At 41.9% G+C, this 19,712-nt stretch overlaps 1 protein-coding gene and 2 long non-coding RNA genes across 5 annotated transcripts; 1 reads left to right on the plus strand and 2 right to left on the minus strand.

The window, feature by feature from the left end:
• Window positions 1–236: 236 nt before the first annotated feature.
• LOC122175526 lies at window positions 237–13,252 on the plus strand. Of its 3 annotated transcripts, none has more exons than XR_006177425.1 (3): window positions 237–481; window positions 2,787–2,900; window positions 11,006–13,252. It is a non-coding gene; the product is annotated as an uncharacterized LOC122175526 (long non-coding RNA). The 3 variants fall into 3 exon arrangements; XR_006177426.1 differs by lacking the exon at window positions 237–481 and adding an exon at window positions 1,921–2,085; XR_006177424.1 differs by lacking the exon at window positions 237–481 and having other exon boundaries at window positions 2,683–2,900.
• On the minus strand, window positions 4,744–9,877 carry LOC122175527. The gene is made up of 2 exons (XR_006177427.1): window positions 9,511–9,877; window positions 4,744–7,055 (listed from the first exon to the last, which is right to left on the minus strand). It is a non-coding gene; the product is annotated as an uncharacterized LOC122175527 (long non-coding RNA).
• An 867-nt stretch (window positions 13,253–14,119) lies between the features above and the next one.
• Window positions 14,120–18,568, minus strand: LOC122175529. Its single transcript, XM_042863267.1, has 6 exons — window positions 18,342–18,568; window positions 17,959–18,038; window positions 16,620–16,734; window positions 15,918–16,024; window positions 15,581–15,695; window positions 14,120–14,770 (listed from the first exon to the last, which is right to left on the minus strand). The coding sequence occupies exons 1-6, from the start codon at window positions 18,406–18,408 to the stop codon at window positions 14,589–14,591; spliced, it is 666 nt and encodes a 221-aa protein (XP_042719201.1). The 5' UTR covers window positions 18,409–18,568; the 3' UTR covers window positions 14,120–14,588.
• Window positions 18,569–19,712: the final 1,144 nt, after the last annotated feature.

Consider the following 19,712-nt stretch of genomic DNA (forward strand, 5'->3'; position numbering starts at 1 on the left):
ATAAACAAAATCCTCAGTTTGCAAAATGCATCTGTTAGGCATGTGATGAGATGCACAAGCTGCTGATCAGCACCTTGTTTCTGGATACTACAGCCAGAATGTAAAGCACTGAATCCTGTAGTGTAAGGTCTAAACAGACTGCTATGTTGAACCCAGTTTGAAGCAGGCGTGCAGAGGACAAATGGGGAATCAAGAATCCATGGGCACTCTTTCGCTTTCAAACTGTATTGTTACTCTTTCTTACTCACAAATGTTTTACAGCTTTCCAGTATCTGTCTTCACTCAGCTCATCCGCCCACAGTCTTCAGCCTTGCATGACTCCTGTTGTGAAACTATCTGCCACCAGCACAAGGAAATCAGAACACAGACATCACTCATGCAGTAGTTTTCCACTCATCGTATTCCAAGACAGTTCAGAAGCTCACAGCAATTAATGTCAGCTTGAGAACAAAGTTGAACCCTCCAAACACTGAAAACCATGGTAAGTTTTTATCCTGGAAACTTGAGATTTCCTATCTTCCTGTTCATCTCTAGGGGTTACAGAATCATCTCAAAATCAGAACAAATTGCAATGATGTGAAAAAAAAAAAAAGTGTCTTCAGCATAAGTCTATGAACACATGCCATAGCAGAAATATTTGCCAGCCACTCACTGTTGGGGCACATTTCCCCTGTGGATTCCCAATGAGGTGGGCAAAGGACTTTGTGTGTTACTTCACAGATGTGAATGCTAACCCTGTCTGGTCACTAACTCCTCATGTTACTAGACGAGGACCTAAAATTTCAAGTGAAACAAATATTTCTCAGCCTTCCTCACTTTACTTCTGCAACCCTGCCAAAAGCAGGCAAGTCTGGAAGCAGTAGTCTTGGCCTGAGAAGGTACTGACTGATCTTGGCCAGTTCAGTCAGGCATTTGGACACCTCTTTTATTTTTAGAATCTGAATGAGAGAGCAACACAGCATCACCATAACTGTAAAAAGACAGGAGTACCCAAGGCTGGCAACAGTGTCATTAATAATTACTTCAGTGTTTATTTTCTGAAACCTTTATGAACTTATTTTAAAGGCCTAATCCACTTGGATTCTAACCTTGAACGCTAGCTGCACCTAAAGTGACTGTAACAGTGTTATGGGTGTACACTGACACCACCCAGCTTCCTGACAAGCCAAACACTCTGATGCAGCTCAAATTTTTCAGCCAATGAAGAGCACCACTTCCAAAGGTAATAGTAATGGCACCTTCACTAGGCTGATGCCCATTGAGATGTTGTTAATCTTGAGAGATAGACTGTATAAGAAGATTTCATGAAAAGAAATAAAAGAAGGGACTTTGTTTTTACAAAGTCAATGAAGTAACATAAAATAGGGAGATAAGTTATAATTTTTGGGGAAGAAAATCTTACTGACTTATTCTCCCTTTGTACAGTGAAAAACAAGTACTCCCCCATCTCCCCCTTCTCCCCCCCCCCCCAAAAAAAAAACCCAAAAAACTGGTCAAAATTGTTTTCATTTCTATAAAAATATCTATGAGATGAAGAACTATTCCTAACAGTCACTTTTTCCCATAAGATAGCGTATTTGATAAGATTTAGAAAAAAAACCCAAAACTATTGTCAAGTGACTTTTAGGTCTGAAGGGACATGCTTGAAGTCTAAACTTTGGTCTCAGTAGGTGCAAACACACACACATGCTTCTTTGGACAAAATAGCTTGAGTGTCTGCACCAGAGGGTTCCTTGCCCATGCTGCAGTCTGGCCATCATCTCACCTCGTATCATGAGAATGATTCATAGGGACTGTGCAACACCACCTCCACCGTATTATGTAGCAGAGCCAGAACTGCTTAGTAAAACCTCTGAAAGGGTTTGCACATGTGTATTGGAAATGCTAAGTCACAGCTTGAAGCAGTGATGGAGTACCTGGTGGGAAGGCAGGGCCAACCCAGTGGAGCTCAGGTGCACACAATGCAGCTCAGTGACCAGAAGAGCTGGAGCCAGGAGCCACCCCTTCCCAGACCTTATTTAAGAGTTGGCAGTGGAGGTGAGGGTATTTTGCTGCAGATCCCTGTGTACCTGAGACCTTCCAAAGGTAAGCAAATTCTTTCCTTTATTTCTGAGCCCATAGCTATGATATCTGAGTAACTCCTTACTTGCTGCAACCCAGGACTTTGCTGTTCTGTTGTCACTGCTGCATTTTCTGTTACATTATAGCATTACAGATGTGCTTTTCTACTTCCTGCAGTAGACTCTGCAGCCTCAATCTTTCAAATATTAAAATAACAATAAGCTTGTAAATAGCAAGCGTTGAACCAAACTAAATTGTTGGGGGTTAGGTGCGTGAAGAAGATTTTGAGTCTGGATAACCTTAGGGATGACAGCCTTTATATCCTGAAGGCTGCATGCGTTCTTCAGTTTATAACCCTGCTTTTGACTGGTTATTACGACAATATTTTGATTTCTAAGTAAATAAGATGATTTTCACAGAGAAAACCTAAGTGGTTTCCTGATACAACGGAACTACCAGTTATTATCTCTCAGTGATTGCCTGCCAGAGCGATGTGAGCACATGTGAAGAGCAGACTGTAGTTTTATTGGTCCTGAGCAAACTGTGGTCAAACAAAACTGCTTCACCCTTGTTTTCAAAAGGATTGTGCCACTTTAAGAAGCAGCAAGTGGGAGGTATGCAGGCACTGCAGTACAAACAAGTACCTGGGCACACCACTGTGCTCACCTCTGAGCCTCACATAGCTGAGGGGACGGCAGCCTCACATTCCCTGTTCTGCCTTGCAGGCTCGACACCACGTTTTCCAGCAAACAGTGAGGAAACTGGACAGAGGATGGGCTCTCGGACAGAGCTACTCGAGATTATCTGTGAGACTTGCAACATACCTTGAGGAAATTAAGGTAAGGTGGATGGAAAATATGAATTTCTATGGCACCGCTCAAATTGGTCACTTCACCTGCAACACACTCTAAAGAAAGCTAGAACTTCTCATAGTCAAGATGTGAAGTTGAAATTCATGCCATTTGTGTCAAGTTCTCTAGTACTAAGAGTCAGTTTAGTAAATAGAGCTATGTCTACAAATGCACTGCATAAAGCAATCCTTTATTTTCCTTTTTGTGTCAGGAGACCTTCAGGTTGTAGAAGTCCCTTCAGAACTGTTTAAACATTTCAAAATAGGAAACGTTTAACTTATAGCTGTATGTAGCCCCCCTGCAATGTATTCAAGGTCCTGAAAACTAACAGGAACATGTGGAGAAATCCAAGGGAACAAAGACAGCTTGTTAGATGAAACATGAAAAAATTGACATTCCTGGAGTGATTTCTGCATATTATAAATGCAAGAGAGTCTTGCTACATTTTAACTTACGTCTTAATTGCCTGCTTGCTTGGAAAAAGTGAGGACAAAGTATGTCTCATACTGTAACTAAAAGCACCATTAGCCAAACCCTAGAAGTGCTTTGTGCCCTTTTGCATTGGTACGTATGCTTGGTCTTCATCATGTCTGTCTTCTCAAGACCTCCCAGATTTTGCACATTAGACTATATTTTGGCAGCTAAGCTTCACGTTGTTTTAAAAAATATACGTAATTTGCTTTCAGTGACTTCACTCACAGTGCTCTCAAGTGGACTGTTCTGATTACTTCTAAGTAAAGCCTGATTATAGCATGCTTTAGAAAAGCTGAAATAATTCTAAAAATAATGCTTATTTAGTGTAATTAGCACTTTATTCAGTTGTTCCTTCTAGAGTAAAACCTAACGTAGAACACAAGCAAATTCACTTTTAATTTTCAATTTTAATCTTGCGATTCAGAGTATTTTCAGAACCTTCTTGGTTTGAAGGTTCTGGTCCTTTAGGGATCCGTGTTGTTTGATCATTCAGGATTCACGTAGTTAAAATAGGGCCTTTTTTTCTAAGGTGCTTAACGAATTAACTTTATTTCTGGACTTATGTGATCCATAAGTAAGTGACATTTGACTTCAAGTAATCACGCTCATTTCTAGTTGATCTCTGAGCAAGAACTTCTCCACGCTGGCCAGCAAAGTCGGAGAAGCAGCACAGGAGTTCACCTGTCTGCAGCTGCACGCTGTTACGAGGAATAACAGGGGCAATACAGCAGTGATGGCCTCTCCAGACAACTGGCTCTGACCCATCTAATTATCATTAAGTGTTAATAATAAGTTGGCAGTTAGGATCAGAAAGCAGCACACGATAACGCTTGTTTGCCCCTCTCCAAGTCTGAAGATTTCACTCTCAAAGTTAAGGGAGCAGAGAGCAGAAGGAGTGCTTTGTTGCTGGTTTAGCACTTTCATTTCAGTAGAAGTACATGTCTGGGAGAAGAGATGTTCAAGCTGCAAAACAGGAAGTATCATGTAGCATTTAGCTGTGCTAAAGCATCGCAGTCAGGGTGTGCAAGCAGCTCCTGTGTATGGGCTGTAAAATCTCTACCTGCAGAGAGCCACGAGCCCCATTCTGAAACCAGAAATGCAATACCACATCTGATTTTATCTGATATTCTGAACTGACACGTTTTAGTGTGACTATCTGCCTACTAAAACAGAAAAAATGTTTCAGTAAGGAGATGACTTGTAGTCTGCAACACATCATAGTTTTTTAGTATCTTTGATCAGGGCTTTTTCATTCTGCCTGCCAACAGGAAGGCAGACAAGGGATAGAGCTGTAGAGAAGTAGGGTTTACCCTGCTTGTGTGACCAAAGTATTCCCAAATGTTACAGTACAACTACATTATATAGAACTTCTTGAACTCATTGTTTATTGACAGTGAAAAAACAAGTTTATATTCAATTAGGACTATACTTATGGTGATGGAAGGAGAGCAGAATGATTGATTCTCAGATGTTACTAAGTAGTACAATGAGTGGCCTAGAACCTTTATAGCAAACTATCTCATGGCAGATATTCTCTGAGGCAGGAACAGTTTCTTTCTTCCCCCCCAAAGTGAAGGAGGCCAAAGAAAAAGGGATTCAGCTGACAAAATCGATGCAAAACAGCAGCAGGCTGCTATTTGCTGCAGGTAGAACAGGGAAATCCAGCCTCTTCATAGGAGTTTCCAGCCGTGTCTTCACACATGACTCTTACACCCAAGATCCATACGTCTACTTTTGTCAGTGTTTTCTTGCCTAGTAGAACGTATGGAGCAAAACCCCAGTCCAGCTGCCAAAAATTTCCAGTAACATTAGAAACAAGAATCTCTGAGCAGACCATGCAGCACCAAATTAAGCACTGAATTCACCTGTTTGGACATTAGTCAAGGGTCTAGTTTCCTCAGTGTGCTTCCATAAATACTCAGTCACACAAGTCTATACCCAAGTATCAGCTCTAGGTATGTTTATCCTTGCTTTGCAAATATTTAGCAACCAGTTTTTTATTCAGTAGAAGAGCACTGAGCAGCTTACCAGTTGGGAATTTGTTCTGTCATTGTGAGCACTGAGGCTTCCCCCGTCTGAGGTTACTTATCTCCAGAAATCATCTAAGAATAAAAGGATTCAGAAAATTCTTTCCTTCCAGGAATATGTGTTTAAACCTGAAATACTGTGTTAGGCGAGATGAAAGAATTACAGCTTCCTGCTGGAACTCAAGATGAGGAAAGACCAACAGCCTTTGCCCATGTTCCTGTTCATCTCCCAGTCTTTTGCTCTCAGGTGTTTTTTCATTTAACATTAAAAGCTGTCATTTTCCTGAGAAACAGGAGAAAATAACATGCTTGACTGGTATGAAACTGGCACTGCAGGCTGATCCATTCCACCTTTTGGTGGCTGTATTTAGAAGCCTCCCCGAAGAATTCTTTAAAATTTGTTTTCTTTGTTCCCAGAGGTTGGTCAGTACCACTAGAGTTTTGACGTTACCAAGTATAGAGGAAAAATTAGTACAAGATAGTTGAATGTTCTGAAGTTTGGAGGAGAACAGGTTATATATGTAGATATTTCTGATCTCAATTCAGTTGCCAGATCAGGTTTCTGAAAGGCAGAGGACCCACAAGTGAGAGCAAGTTACAGCTTGGGAGGCCACCACCTCCCTCAAGCATCTCATTCAGGGACCTTCTCACGTTACAGTGACCCCATAGGCTTAAAAAGACTATATGAAATCTTTACTTCTGTAGAGAACAGAGGCTGTTCCTTTTTATTTTTTTCTGTAACTGTTGCAATTCTCAGCATTTGGCCTCATTGCACTGAGGAAAAGTAACTTCCCACCCTGGCCCTGTTTGTTTAGCAGATAAATAATTGTGGCTTTTCATGACACCTTTACAATTGGTTTTTCAAAGAAAAGATTCATGAGTGATTTGGGGAAAAAAAAAAAGCTAGATTAACAGAGAAATATAGCTATGTAACTCAGCTTCATTGCAGCTGAAATCAAAAATATCATTGGACACATCAGCACCTGCAGCAGGCTGGACAAGCATTGCTAAGTAGTTTCAGGTGGTAGGGCAAGACTGCAGATTCCTTAGAGGGCAGAAACAAGCCACCAGGCAGCTCTGTCCTAGGCACACTGCCCATCTAACTCAGTGGGAGAGAGCAGCCTGACAAATTCAGTCACCCCTTCTGCTTGCATGGCTTTTTTTTCCTAGTGATCAGAAGTAAAAGCTATAAATTAAATGGCCAAACAATATTGTCTTCTGGATAGCGTAGCAGGCTGTAGTGTGACAGCTAAATATATGTACTGTTACACAAGTCTTTTTTTCCTGCTAACGTAGTCCTCTGTAAGAGATAGTGCTGTGACTTTGAAGACATTATATTGGTCATGAATGGATCTGTGTTAAGATAAGGGTAGCAGCAAAGCAATCTGCAATCTAACATGCTTTTCAAGGCCTACTTCAGATAGCATTAAACAGGCTCTTAATGAAGCATACCAGCTTCACTTCCAGATGTGTGTTGCAAAATTGCAATTCTTTTCTGTGGTGAGTGTAAGAATAGAATTGTTTTTTTCTCTAAAAAGCAAGTCTGTCAACTGTGCTAAGAAAATTGCTTCTTCAACATCCAGAGGGGCTTCGCATGAACTTGAGAAAGGGAAGACTTCAGTCTATGTAGCTTCCGACAAATCTGAAACGAACATGGGAAAATGAGGGCGCAACCAAAAAAAAAATACAGTTTAATAGGCCTTTTTCCCTTATCAAAAGCACTCACTGTATACTGCTCTAGAGAAGTCAAGCATTGCATTCTATTCCATTACTCTCCCACCCTTGCAGAGGCCTTTAATCTTGCAGACAAACAGAGATAAACTATTTTGCAATGAAGGATGCTATAGATATATATTGTGTGGTTTAGAGAGCAGATCTGGTATGCTAACATACTGATGAGGATTTTTAGTTGAGATAAAGAACTGCAAAGCTTCAACAGCTGTGTATTTATTATGAAAGAAACACACCACTATATTTATTTTCTAGAGAGATGTTTTGGTTAACCACTATATTCAAGTTTTTTCATTCATACTCTCCCATAATCAAACCCAAGAAGTTTTTTAGAACATCAGCAAAGAGTACTAGTTTGGAATGTTTTCACCACATATGCTGAGTAGATCAAACACTGTCAATGCAATAAACATCTCATTATCTGAGTAACAGTTCCAGATGTCACAGAGCTGTACTGGATGAACTAGGCTACTTGACACAGGTAGGCAAAACTCAGGAGTGTGTTATGACCTTCAGCCTTAGTACCTGCTAATTGCTCAGTATTGTGGTTTAACAGACTCACTTCTTAGTGCACCTATTTACATTTCAAATGCATTCCAGTCGTGATTTCCTTATTTATATGGCTGATATGTCATACAGAGTGGGTCAGGAACAGTTTGTGACAGACCAAAGCAAGCTCTGTAGTGTCCCAGGCTGTGAAGCCCTCACCCATAAATTAAGAGCGCATAGCTTTAAAATACAAGAAAGTGAAAAACATGAGTACAGGGAAGCACAGAATAGGCTGGTGAAGGACGAGTTAATAGTTCAGGGACATCCTGTAAGACTTAGGAGAGTTATTAGTCAACAGCTTATCTAGCTAAACTTGTGTAGCTGTCAGCTCCTGATGAGCAAAACAAGAACTTCAGCAAATGAACTGCTGCTTTTTCTACAGCTTTTCAGTCTTTACTCCCTGAAGCTGCTCTATACCACAGCAGATCTTCCCATCACTTCTCTGTCGCCTCTGTGATACCATCCTCAGCATTGTTTTCTGACTGCAGAGTATTTCAGTGCTTCAGAAGTGGCAAGGCTCACCAGAACCCAGCTGGTACCTCCCAGTGAGTGATTTCTCCCAGTTTCATGCAGGATTTTGTGTCAACTTCATTTTACTGCCAGGAGTACTAGTGCCCCTCAGCAACCTCTTATCCAGGCATAAGGGCACAGCTTCACCAGGGACCAAGCAAAGGGGTGCCTTCTCCTGGTGTCTGTATGTCCAAGCACAACTCACATTCAGCAAACCATAGAGCTTACTATCTCGAAAGGGCCTCACTTAATTTTATCCATCCAGGGTGCTCTCTGTTTCTGACTCAACATGGTGTAGTCCGACTAACAGTCACTCAAACTTCGTTTTAGGAAAGATTACAGATGTGTGCTTCCCTCACATCCATCATTTAATGGAGAAAGCATTCTCTGCTCTGTCACTACAAGCCTGCTGTGTGAAGTCCAGCAGGTTCTGTGGTTGGATTTTTGTCTCTGAGCCATCTGCTGATGAGGGATCAGCATTACAGGAAGTAGAGAAACCCCTTGTTCCCTTAAAATAAAAAAAAAAAAAATAAAAGCAGAGTAACACCTTGTCCGAACAGGAGAACTGAGAGAGGGGAATGAGGAACAGAGCAAATAAGGCATAATAACACATAAGGCTCAAAATGAAAGTGGGAGAACTAAACAGCAGCTAGGCACAGATAAACACCTGAGGGAGAAAGAGGAGCAGGAGATCTCAGAGTCAGATGGAGGAGAACAATTGGGCAGAGAGGAGAAAAGGTTTCAATCTAGTGCTCTCCTGCAGCTGTGACTGCAAAAAAAAAAAAAAAAAAGCAGCAGGAAGCAGCTCCCCAAGGCTCACCTACAGCTGCCTCTTCTGGTGTTAATGGCCTCACACTTGCTTTCTTTCATGCACCCAAAGAGAGGGAACAAGAAGAAAACTTAGTGCACTAAGAAAGGCCAGACTGTCACAGGGGAACAAGCCTAACAGGTGACATTCCGGAGCTGTCCTACCACAGGTATGTGCTCAGCTGGCAGGGAGACAGTCACCCCATCTGTGCTTCAGGCTCTGAGCTAGAAGCTACACCCATATCCTTTGCAACATTCCACAGCTTGCAGGAGTTGACATTAATGTGAACTGTAAATCCTGGCACAAGTTCGCAAGGGCTGTGGTTTCTGGAAAGGTCTCAGCACTGCTGCAAGGCAGACACAGAGCCTGCACAGGTGTAACTGAGCCTGAAGGGAAAGTGGTTTTCCCTTTTTTCTTAAAATAGTTTGAGTTGGTACCTTGAGAGATTAGGACACAGATACAAAAAACAGCAAGTCAACACCAGAGAGCTAAAGTTTACCTTCAGGTGGCAGAACCCTGCTCATTTAACAGCTCAGTAAAGCTCCAGCTGAAGCCTGCCTAATAGGCTGCTAGCTTTCCTTGTAGATATCATCATCCAAACTCTGCAGGATTTGGTATCAGACAGCTCTTGCTCTTCTTCGCAGGCTGTAACAAGAAGTTCTTAGTGACAGCAATTTCAATACTCCTACACCAGGTAAAAATTTGCTGGCAGCTTGCAAATTTTTTTAAGTCCACTCATTTTTCACTTCTTCCTAAACCATGTATTTGATCTGTTTTTTTTTTTTTGTTTTGTTTTGTTTTTGTTGTTTTTTTTTGGGGGGGGTAAGGTTTAGCATTTAATTACAGAAGCCCATTACATCTCACATCAAATAGCCTTGGATAGCCTATGGAAAAGCCTCAGCCATGATCCTGGGCTGAGAGCAATACTGTTTGGGAGACCTTCTCCCAGACAACAGCAAAAGCAAGGTGTTGTGATTGAACTTTCCCTCCCCAGCACCACCTTTATATGTGGCCCATCGTGGTGCTCAGCTGTGTGGGGCTGTGCTGAGCAGCAGCACCTTGTCCCTGCTGAGTTTGGGCACACCTGTGAGTGGGCCTTGCTCCTGCCTCACAAACCCGGTGCTGATGATTCACAGATCACCCTTCTATTGTACCCTACTGTTCTGAGCTTTAGAGTCAGCAGATAGCCATGTAACGCCGTTTGGTGCTCCGCGTAGTAAGAGAGTGAAACTCCCTGCACTCCCACATAGAGGGGGCCGCCATTTTGCTCCAGAGCTCAGCTGTGCTGAGCTTTGCATTCTGCCTGACATAAGAGAAAGCAGCTGGTCCAGCCAGCTTGTTGGAGACTGTCTAAAGTTGTGTGCTAGGCTAAAGCAGGAAAACAAAACTTTTAAATGCTTTCAAACAAGAAGACTGTTTGAAATTCCCAGAAAATGGTTTGCTGGACAGCTAAATGGCAAAATCCTGATGTGATCCAGTCTTCAGTGATAGAACAATTTCCCTCCAGTCTCCTCTTTCTCTCCTTGTTCCCAGGCACTTTATCAGCTCTGCTCATTATAATCATATTTATTTTCCTGCTTAGTGGGTACATTTCTGCCTGTACTTGTTGCAAAAATGTTAAAAAATGTATTGGTAATATTCATTTTTAAATCTTTTTCTTTAATCTGATAACTGTGGACCTTATGTGGCAGGTAACCCCCAGTGACACATTTTGACTTACCCCATCATATGCTAATGGGAAAACCCCCAAGAGCAAAGCCAGTGCTCCACTCTGAAAAATGAAATGGAAAACTAGATTGAAAAGTTCAAGATTTGACATTTTGTAATGCTAGATAACACTGACTCAACACATCATTGTTTGACAGCTCTATGTCATTGCTCTGTTACACAGCCCCTGGCTAAATAAAACAAGCATATCTATACAGTTGTAACATCTACTTACAAAAAAAAAAAAAAAAAAAAAAAAGTAATGCGGTGTATTTTCTTCCCTACAGCTTCATACTCTTGGAATGGAGGAAATGGTGGAGGAAACAACCCTGGCACCATGGGAAATACTGCTGGTCATTTGTGCTACAGTGCTGATCATGAGCTTCCTTATGGTCCTCCCCCCTGCAGTAGTGGTGATCTGGCGGATGAAGCGTGTGCCTCAGATCTCACTGCATGGCTCAGTGTAAGCCAGACACACATTCTTTCAAAGGCTGCTTCAGAACTATGAAATCTGTCAGGATCACCCTTTCTGCTCAAGGTCCATCCCAAACTCACTGTTTTGCCACTCCGTGTTAAGTCCCAGTAAAAAGAGAATGTGTCAAATTTTCTTCTCATTTGATGCAGCGCTTTGCCTTCTGTTTTCTGTCTACACCATACTGCTATTGGTAATGTAAGTAATATAGATACTTAATTCCTACGTTGTCGTCATCTCTTTCACTATAATGAAGTGAAAACAAAAACAGAACTCCTTATTGAAAAGTAAGACTGTACAGTATTGTATTCCCTTAACTAATAACCAGTAAAGTCTGCCTCTCCATTGTTAAACTGCAAATATTACAAAGCCTTTGATATCATTGACAAGTTGTGGATGTATCAAAGCAAGCAATATAGTCTGGGGAACTGGTTTAGTCTGGTTGTACTGTGAAACCTACAAAAATGTGGAACGGTGCAAAAAAGAAGCATCTTGTTCTTATTTTTGTGATTTGAAATTGTTGGCATATAATGTTTCTTGTTGCTTTACTGCAATATGAATATTCTTCTCTTTGCTAAATCTTGAGTGTCAGAATGCAAAGCCCTTCCCGCTCCAGGGCTGGAACAAGAGGCTTAGCCCAGTGCTCAGACATGCCCAGTCAGATGCCAGCTCATAGTTAATATAAACATACAGCAACTATTTCCCTAAATTACATTATGCAAATTTAGTCTGGGAAGTAATGTCATTAAATTTACTTTAGTTTTTAACTGTGTTGTACAGGCTTATTGGTTCAGCTGCCCCTTTTCACATATAAGTAAAAAATTGGATGGTGGGAATAGAACAAAACTCTGCCATTTTATAACAATAATAATTTTTAGCTTAATATCAAATTCATGCAATATCATATTAAAGCTTTCCAGCCTGATCTTCCACATTAAGTGAAGCTTATTAGTAAGATTTTTTATGCAAATATTTAACAGTTTCTATTACTTTACAAGAAGAATGGGCATGAGTTCCTTATGAAGTCCAATACTGTGTTTCTTTCCTTTGTTAGTTGGTTTGGAAAGTTGCTAGATTAGCTCAATAAAACTACAGAAAATTGTTTTTAGTACCAGTAGAAAAATGATAATGGAAAGTGCTCAGTGCTTCAGACAGAAAATGCATTTGAGCATCAGCTGATAATGATTTGGCTGGAAATGAAAGACTCAAGGACATTATAATTTTGTTTGATACTGACAATTTCTTTGTCAAAAATAAACACCAATCTCTGAAAAACATTTGCTTTTCTTTAAGACTACAGCATTTTTCTCACAAATGCCGTGACTCAAACTACAGCCTTACAGTTCCTATGCAGACAAAGCAGCCAACTCATCCTTTGCTTGATGTAATTGCTACACTAACAAATAGTCATATGACTAGCTGGTTCCGAGCCCAAAAACAACGGGAGGATTTTTGCTTGCAATAACTGCATTCTAAGCCTGAAAGGCAGTGTGTAATTTTTCCTAAATAATATTACTTAATTGAATCAATTAAGCAATTAATGGGGATTAAGTTCAATTAAACATCGTGTATACTGTAATTGCTGTCTGTGTCTGAAAGATTCACAAGGATAAGGAGAAGGTAAAGAGAAAGGAAACGCGAACAGATGGGCTGGTTGTCTTCAGACTCATGGCTTCAATGTTTGCTCAACAGATGAAAAGTAAAAGAAAACCCCAAGCTCAGATTCCACTGAAAAAACCAAGCAAGCAATAACTAAGCTTTCTGTTTAGCTTTCATCATAATTCACATACACATCTGCTCTGTAGCAACAGCTCCACAAATAAACTGCATTTCCAGTGCTATGTTGTCCCTGGTCTTTACCCATGTTAAATGCCAGGTGACCAAAAACCAGGGCTTTCTGCTCTTTATGCTTAGTTCTTTGTATCTTTGGGTTTCCAGTGTACTCACGGGCATTACTGATGTGTAAGGACATGTCAAAGAAGGAGCACTTGCAGAAGGAAGTGAAGTGGAAGCAGGAACAAATAATTTTATATTTCATTATAAGAATAAATTACAAAAATCAGTTGATCATATCTTTGTTCATATTTGAGCTGCTACATATTTGGATGATGAGCTATATTTTTGGTAGTGGTGGTAACAGACAAATCTGCCTCAGTGTAGACTGGGTTTGGAAATATGGTAATGGAAGGGAGACCAGGGAGGGTGACTAGCCAGGAGCTGCAGATATCTTGGTCTAGGCCCAGGAAATGCCCCAGCACAGTTGTACTGACACCAAAGCATCTTAGCCACTCTGCCCTGCGCTCAGTCCAAAGCCCTAGAGCTCCACTCTAATGCAGCTGCCCAGAGAGGCTGTGGATGCCCCATCCCTGGAGGTGTTCAAGGCCAGGTTGGATGGGGCCCTGGGCAGCCTGATCTGGTATTAAATGGGGAGGTTGGTGGCCCTGCATGTGGCAGGGGGGTGGAAATTCATGATCCTTAAGGTCCTTCCAATGCAGGCCATTCTGTGATTCTGGATCTCAGCTGCTTTTGTATTCCTCCTCTGAAGTTCAATTACAGTTTGCAGTAACCTCTACCTAAGAAGACATGGTGGAAATTTCTGATAATTTAGGGTGATCCCATTTCTCACATTTTGTGCCAGGCTGAAATGTTGCATTTTTCCTGCTCTTTTATCTACCTACAGCAAGAATACAGGGCACTTTTAGAGTGCTATAAATGCTCTGAACTGTGCCTGATTGTATACACTTCTGTGTGACATCCTCAGTCTTGTAAATACAAAGGGAAAGATATTTGAGCTGTTCCCCCAGCAAACTGCAGAGCTTCATATCCTTAGCTCATGTGAGCTGCAGCTCCCTAAACACCTGTATGCACAGTCTGATTTTACCCCCAAACACACAGGCACGTGCACAGAGTTTTTTCCTATAGCCATAGCTGCTGTGACTTGCATAATTTTAATGGTCACCAAAGCAACAACAGTGATTAACTGACAACTGTGAAAGCAACTAGAAGCACAACTCTTCCTCCATAAAAATGATCCATCTTTACAGAAGATGATTTCTGAGAACAATTACTGCGCTTAACTAATGAATGCATCAATTAAGAGGCTGTAATTCCCTTATAATTACGGTAAGACAAATTTAAGGCATAAAAATATAATCTGCATTCTTTGAAATGCCCCTGCTGTGAGCTATGCAACTAGATTTAGTGTATGCATCTGTACCCAAGAGCTGAGGTCAAGTGGTGACTGTGATCTCAAATCTTTTAACTAAATACAAGCTGTATGTTCATAGCTCTTAGGAGGGATTTTACTGCTCTGCTTTTCTTGTTGAAATACTCACATCCAACCACAGCCAGCCACTTGGTCTGTGGTACAAGCATGCCATGCCTGCTAGTCCCTCCTGCTAATAACCACATATTAGACAGTCTGCCTCCTTGTCGTGGTTGAAGGTGTCTATGCCTTGCTTAGCAAGCTCTTTGAGGAAGGTGTCCAGCTGCTCGTTCTCACTGTAGGCTAATGTGTGCAGACAGCTGCTGTTGTCGGGGAAATAGGCAGATTCAGCTCCACTCACTGCTTTCTCTGAGGCTGGAAAGATCAAAACCAGAAAAAACAGCTGAATTATGCAGCTAAACCCAGGTGTGTTTATCCTGATTTTAAACAGTCACCGGCATTCCCATTTTCCAGGCTAGAAGCTTCAACTTGGAATAAAAGTGACTGCAGAACTGTTTTTTTTTTTTAAGCCTTAGGAAATAAACTGTTCTAGTAACAACAGCAGTCAACAGTAAAGTACTTATAATTAAACATACAGGAGAAAGGTTGGTCTTTTCCTGTATGTGTGTGCATGAATATTTATTTTTAAATTATGGCAATAGCAGATTCAGACAGCTGTTTCGGGTCACAGACTGCTTGCTGGATGCAGTGGAAGCATACTTAGAACCCTTGGGCTGCCACATGATGAGATAATACTGCTGGCTAGGAACAGCTGCTGGCTTTTATGGTTTGTACACACAGCGAGTGGTGCAGGTGGTGGCCAGTTCTGCTGAGGCACTTTGGGTACACTTGCAAGATAAACTGCCCTTTTGTGCTGCTGCTGCCAGTCCAGCTGGTCACACAATCACTGCGCCTCACAGCATTTGTGTCAAGATGCACCATCCCACAAACTTAATGGGTACAAGTGCTTTTTGCTAGTCCAAGCTTAAATAGCAGCGCTCACCAGCACAGACCTTTGTGGTGGTTTTAAAACAAGCAAGATTTCTGGTCCTGTAGACTAGAGGCCAGTCCAGCATCAGCTCTCAAGAGTCTCACAAGTGCCAGCGAGGTTTTTCCTCTTTCTCACCCTTTTTTTCCGTCCCTGAGTCCCCCACACCCATACTAAGATGTTTGAGGGCTACTCACATTCACAGACAGCCAGTGTCTGCCCTCCAGTCAGCTGAGTCGTCCAGGTGAACCCAGTGCTACTACCACAGCTTTCATACAGCCTGCTTCTTCTGAGGAATGAGAAATCGTAACCCTTGGGGAAGAGGGATGGGATAAACACAATTCAGCCTGTATCACAGTAACCATAAGTGCAGAAACATTCAGCCAGCAAAGTTCAATACAAACACTACAACTTCTCGCTATCATAAAGGGGAAAAAAAAGTGTAATGAGGAAATAATGCACCACACCACAATAAGCATCTGTAAATTAATGAATAAAGCCAGCAAGCTAGTAGCAGTGAACTGTGACTATTACCTTGTTGCACATGGGTTTGCAGTACTCAGTGCTTCCAATAGTGATGCACACTATCCCACCATTCTTAGGGGCGATAGGCTGCGGGCACTGAGGCAGATGCTTGCAAACTTTCACGTGAGTTTAAAAAAAGGAAAGAAAAAGAAAGAAAAAAGAAGTGAAAATGGGTAGACCAGTCTCTTCCCAAGCAAACTAAATGCATAGTCATTGACCTGGTGCAGGTGATAACTTCCCCATTACCTGACGTGGGCAAAGCAGGCTTTTTTGTTTGCTTAAAAGCATTCTTTTTTTTTTTTTTTTTGGCAATGCCCAATTTTTCCATCACTTGTTGCTGTGAGAACAAAGTGCCTGGCAGCAGAAGTTACGTTTTAGAAGTGGGTCAAAGAGGCCTTTGCATTCACAGCATCAACATTCAGCGCTGTTGGAGTTAGAACTACTCAAGCATGTCCCAGAACAAGACTGAGGTGCCCATTCCCAGGTCCAGCACCACCGCAGGGCTTCCCTGCCTCCCAGATGCAGTGGCAAGCATCCTTGCTCTCTAGATTCCTGCTGTGATTCCTTTTCTTTTTAATTTTTTCCCTAAAAAAATGCAGGGACTTAGCTCATGCTGAATGCAGTTTAAAAATATATATATCCTGTGGCATCTTTGCTGCTGCTTCATTCAACACCCAAAGAAGAGAAGTGTGGCTGCAGTAGGGGTCTCACATTTGCCTTGCAAAGGTTGCAGAAGAGTAAGACTGTCTTTCAGTATCCAGATAAAGCGATTGAGTGAATCTCGTCCATCTTTTTTGGCCATTTCAGGAAGGCATGTTGAATATTTCTATGGAGTTAGAAGGGAAAAAACAATACATTGAGTAGGAAAAGCCTTGGAATAAATTTAAGAATAGATAGGGTTCTTCATACTGGAACTGAGAAAACATATCTTTGTAAACAGTTGTATGTACCTCCTTTCTGCATAATACATTGGTTTGTTACTCCTGTTTGTGAATGCTAGTGTCTCACAGAGTTCCTCTTTGTGTAAGTAAACATAGGCATTTGTGAAATCTCAATCACAGAATCACAGAATGGCCCGAGTTGGAAGGGACCTCAAGGATCATGAATCTCCAACCCCCACCACAGGCAAGGCCACCAACCTCCCCACTAGACCAGGCTGCCCAGGGCCGCCATCCAACCTGGCCTTGAACACCTCCAGGGACGGGGTGAAAGTGTAAACAAAGAAGTATCTGTAGTTTTATCTAGCTGTTGTTCTATGTAAGCATGAATGTATCTTTCACTCCACATGTATGTGCATGTGTGGATAGAGAAAAACTGTGGGAAACTCCTCAGGTGACTGCCATCTCTATAACAGACCCCGGTTAGTGTGTACTTAGACATAAGAAAAAGTCCAGCTCAGCCCTCTGTGTCAGCCCTCAGCACTTGTCAACAACTGGTAACCGAGCTTTCAGAGACATCAGTGGAAGTGATGGGCATAGGTCATACATTAAAGAAATACTCTTTCTACCATTTCTACCAAGGTTAACTGGCTGGTCACTCCATTGTGACATACTTGTCCCACACAGGGTAAGGCACAAAGTCACAAAGCAGAGGCTTTCAGTGGCTTTATTTGCTTTTAAACTATTTAACACTATTTAAGGGTTGAAAACATTGCACAAGAGGTAAAAGAGATGGTTGTTTATGTGCAAGCTCCTTTGTGTATGCAGAGCAAAGTAAAACTGGAAAACACATCTATAAGGCTATTTTTTGACTAGCAGTAGTAGGATCAAAGACACAGCAGGTCAGTGTCTGCACTCATCTCTGCTCTTTCGTCTCCTCCCCTGCTGTCATGCACAGGAGCACAGAATCACAGAAACACAGAATGGCTCAGGTTGGAAGGAACCTCAAGGATCATGAATCTCCAGCCCCCCTGTCACAGAGCAGCTGAAGGAGACACCAGCAGAGCTCTTCCACAAGATCATCCTGCTTCATGTGCCTGCCCCACAGGGCCCTGTTGCCCCAGACAGCAGCAGAAGGGATCTGTGTAACTGCCCTGGTTTAGTCCTCTTACCTGAAGGCTTTGAGTCACGTTATCTATGGTTGCACTGTCGCAGTCACTCTGACTGGCAAAAGCTCCAGTTTCAGACAAATCTGAAAGACATACAGAGATGTATATAGTTAGTTGGTTAATTAACCCTTATGGCACCCACATAAACCCCAAACTTCATATAACAGTACTTGCTTATGAGAATCGTGCCACTGAGCTGCAGTCTTAGTGCTACCTTGTATACCTGAGGCAACTAGGTATTAAGTGGGACTAAACTGCACAGTCAGCAATCTAATTGCATATTGGTGGCTACTCAGGGCTGTGTTCCCAAGTAGAATATTTCCTTGCTGTAAGATAGTCAGTTTTTAAGTAATTATTATTCACATCAAAAAACAATATTACCTCACCTGAAAGAAACCCTGCTAAACTTACAAAAAACAGCATTCTCCAGAATGGGCAGGAGCTAAACGGCATTTTTGCTGCAGGAGATCAGGGGCTGGCTACCTACTGCTGGTGGAGCCTGGAAGATTAAGTGCTGGAACCAGACAGACCGCTACATGTAAATAGGTGTCTGGTTGTTTGCACTGTGCCTATCACCAGCACCGGTGTGGATGCAGTATTGCCCAACCTGCCAGGAAGCCACTGGGCAATTTGCAGAGTGCTTTGAGGAGGATAAGGGGAGGGTCTTGTTACCACACTGAGATGGGCTGGCTTTGGATTAATTACTGTTGTATTGTAAACATGGTTAGCACATGCTTTCCTGCTCTTGCTCTCTTCCTCTCTAACTCCATTGCTATATCTGTCTCCTGAGTTAGTCTGTCTGTCTCACGTGCACATTCATTTAGAAGACATAATTGTACTGAAGGACCTCAGCCTTGTATCTCACTCTGAAAGAGAAAGCTCAGGACAGCAGATAATGGCTAAATAGACTTGGATCGAGGAGCTGTGCAGTGTTATCTGGTAGCATCCAGAGTTTAGCTACTTAGTAAGGAAGGCGTCCAGTTTCCATATGGTTTCCATTTCAGGTTATTAAATACAAAATAAACAAAGTGGAGACCCAGGCAGAAAAAAAAAAAAAAACACAAAATCCTGAGAACATGAACCTATTCTCCAAGTATACCATATCAGTAGCATGGTATTTCTGGATGTAGTTTGCATTTTTTTAAATAGGTCCATGAATTTCATACACCCTTACGTCCATTCACAGGAGATGCCAAATAATTAGCAAAATTACCGCTCAAGTTTAATCATTTCTACCTTTTACTAGCAGAGTATTTCAGTAGTCCAGATACTGCTGACATGCTGGGAGTGATTGGCTGACTGCCCCATTTGCAGGGGTCAGGTCTCAGTGCCCAGCCTCTTACCGAGTGCACAGGCCTGTGCCAACCCCGTGGGGCCCACCAGCAGCACATCCCAGCACCTCAAACATCAGGTCTGTTCTTTGGCCTCTGATAGTATGTAGCCAACCTACAGCTCACATTTTGTGCTTTACATCACCTATCCTAGGGTACGTGCATGCATTTTAAGAAAATAACCCCTCCATACACATCACCACCACCAAATTCCTTAATGGTTCTTCCTTTTACTGTTTGTGTAGCACAGTTCAATTTTTTCTGCAGATATTTGTTTTGGTTGAGACATAGATGTTCTGCTTTCATGCCAGGTTGCAAAACATATTTGTTTATGCAGCAGTCTTTCAGGTGTCTTTGTATTTATTTTGCTTCCTTGTTTGCTTCTCTTAGTTTCAGTATAACCCATTATGAGATCCTGAAGCTGTG

Source organism: Lagopus leucura, unplaced genomic scaffold, assembly GCF_019238085.1.
Source record: "Lagopus leucura isolate 7727_CA_CO unplaced genomic scaffold, USGS_WTPT01 Super-Scaffold_739, whole genome shotgun sequence".
Taxonomy (NCBI): Eukaryota; Metazoa; Chordata; class Aves; order Galliformes; family Phasianidae; genus Lagopus; species Lagopus leucura.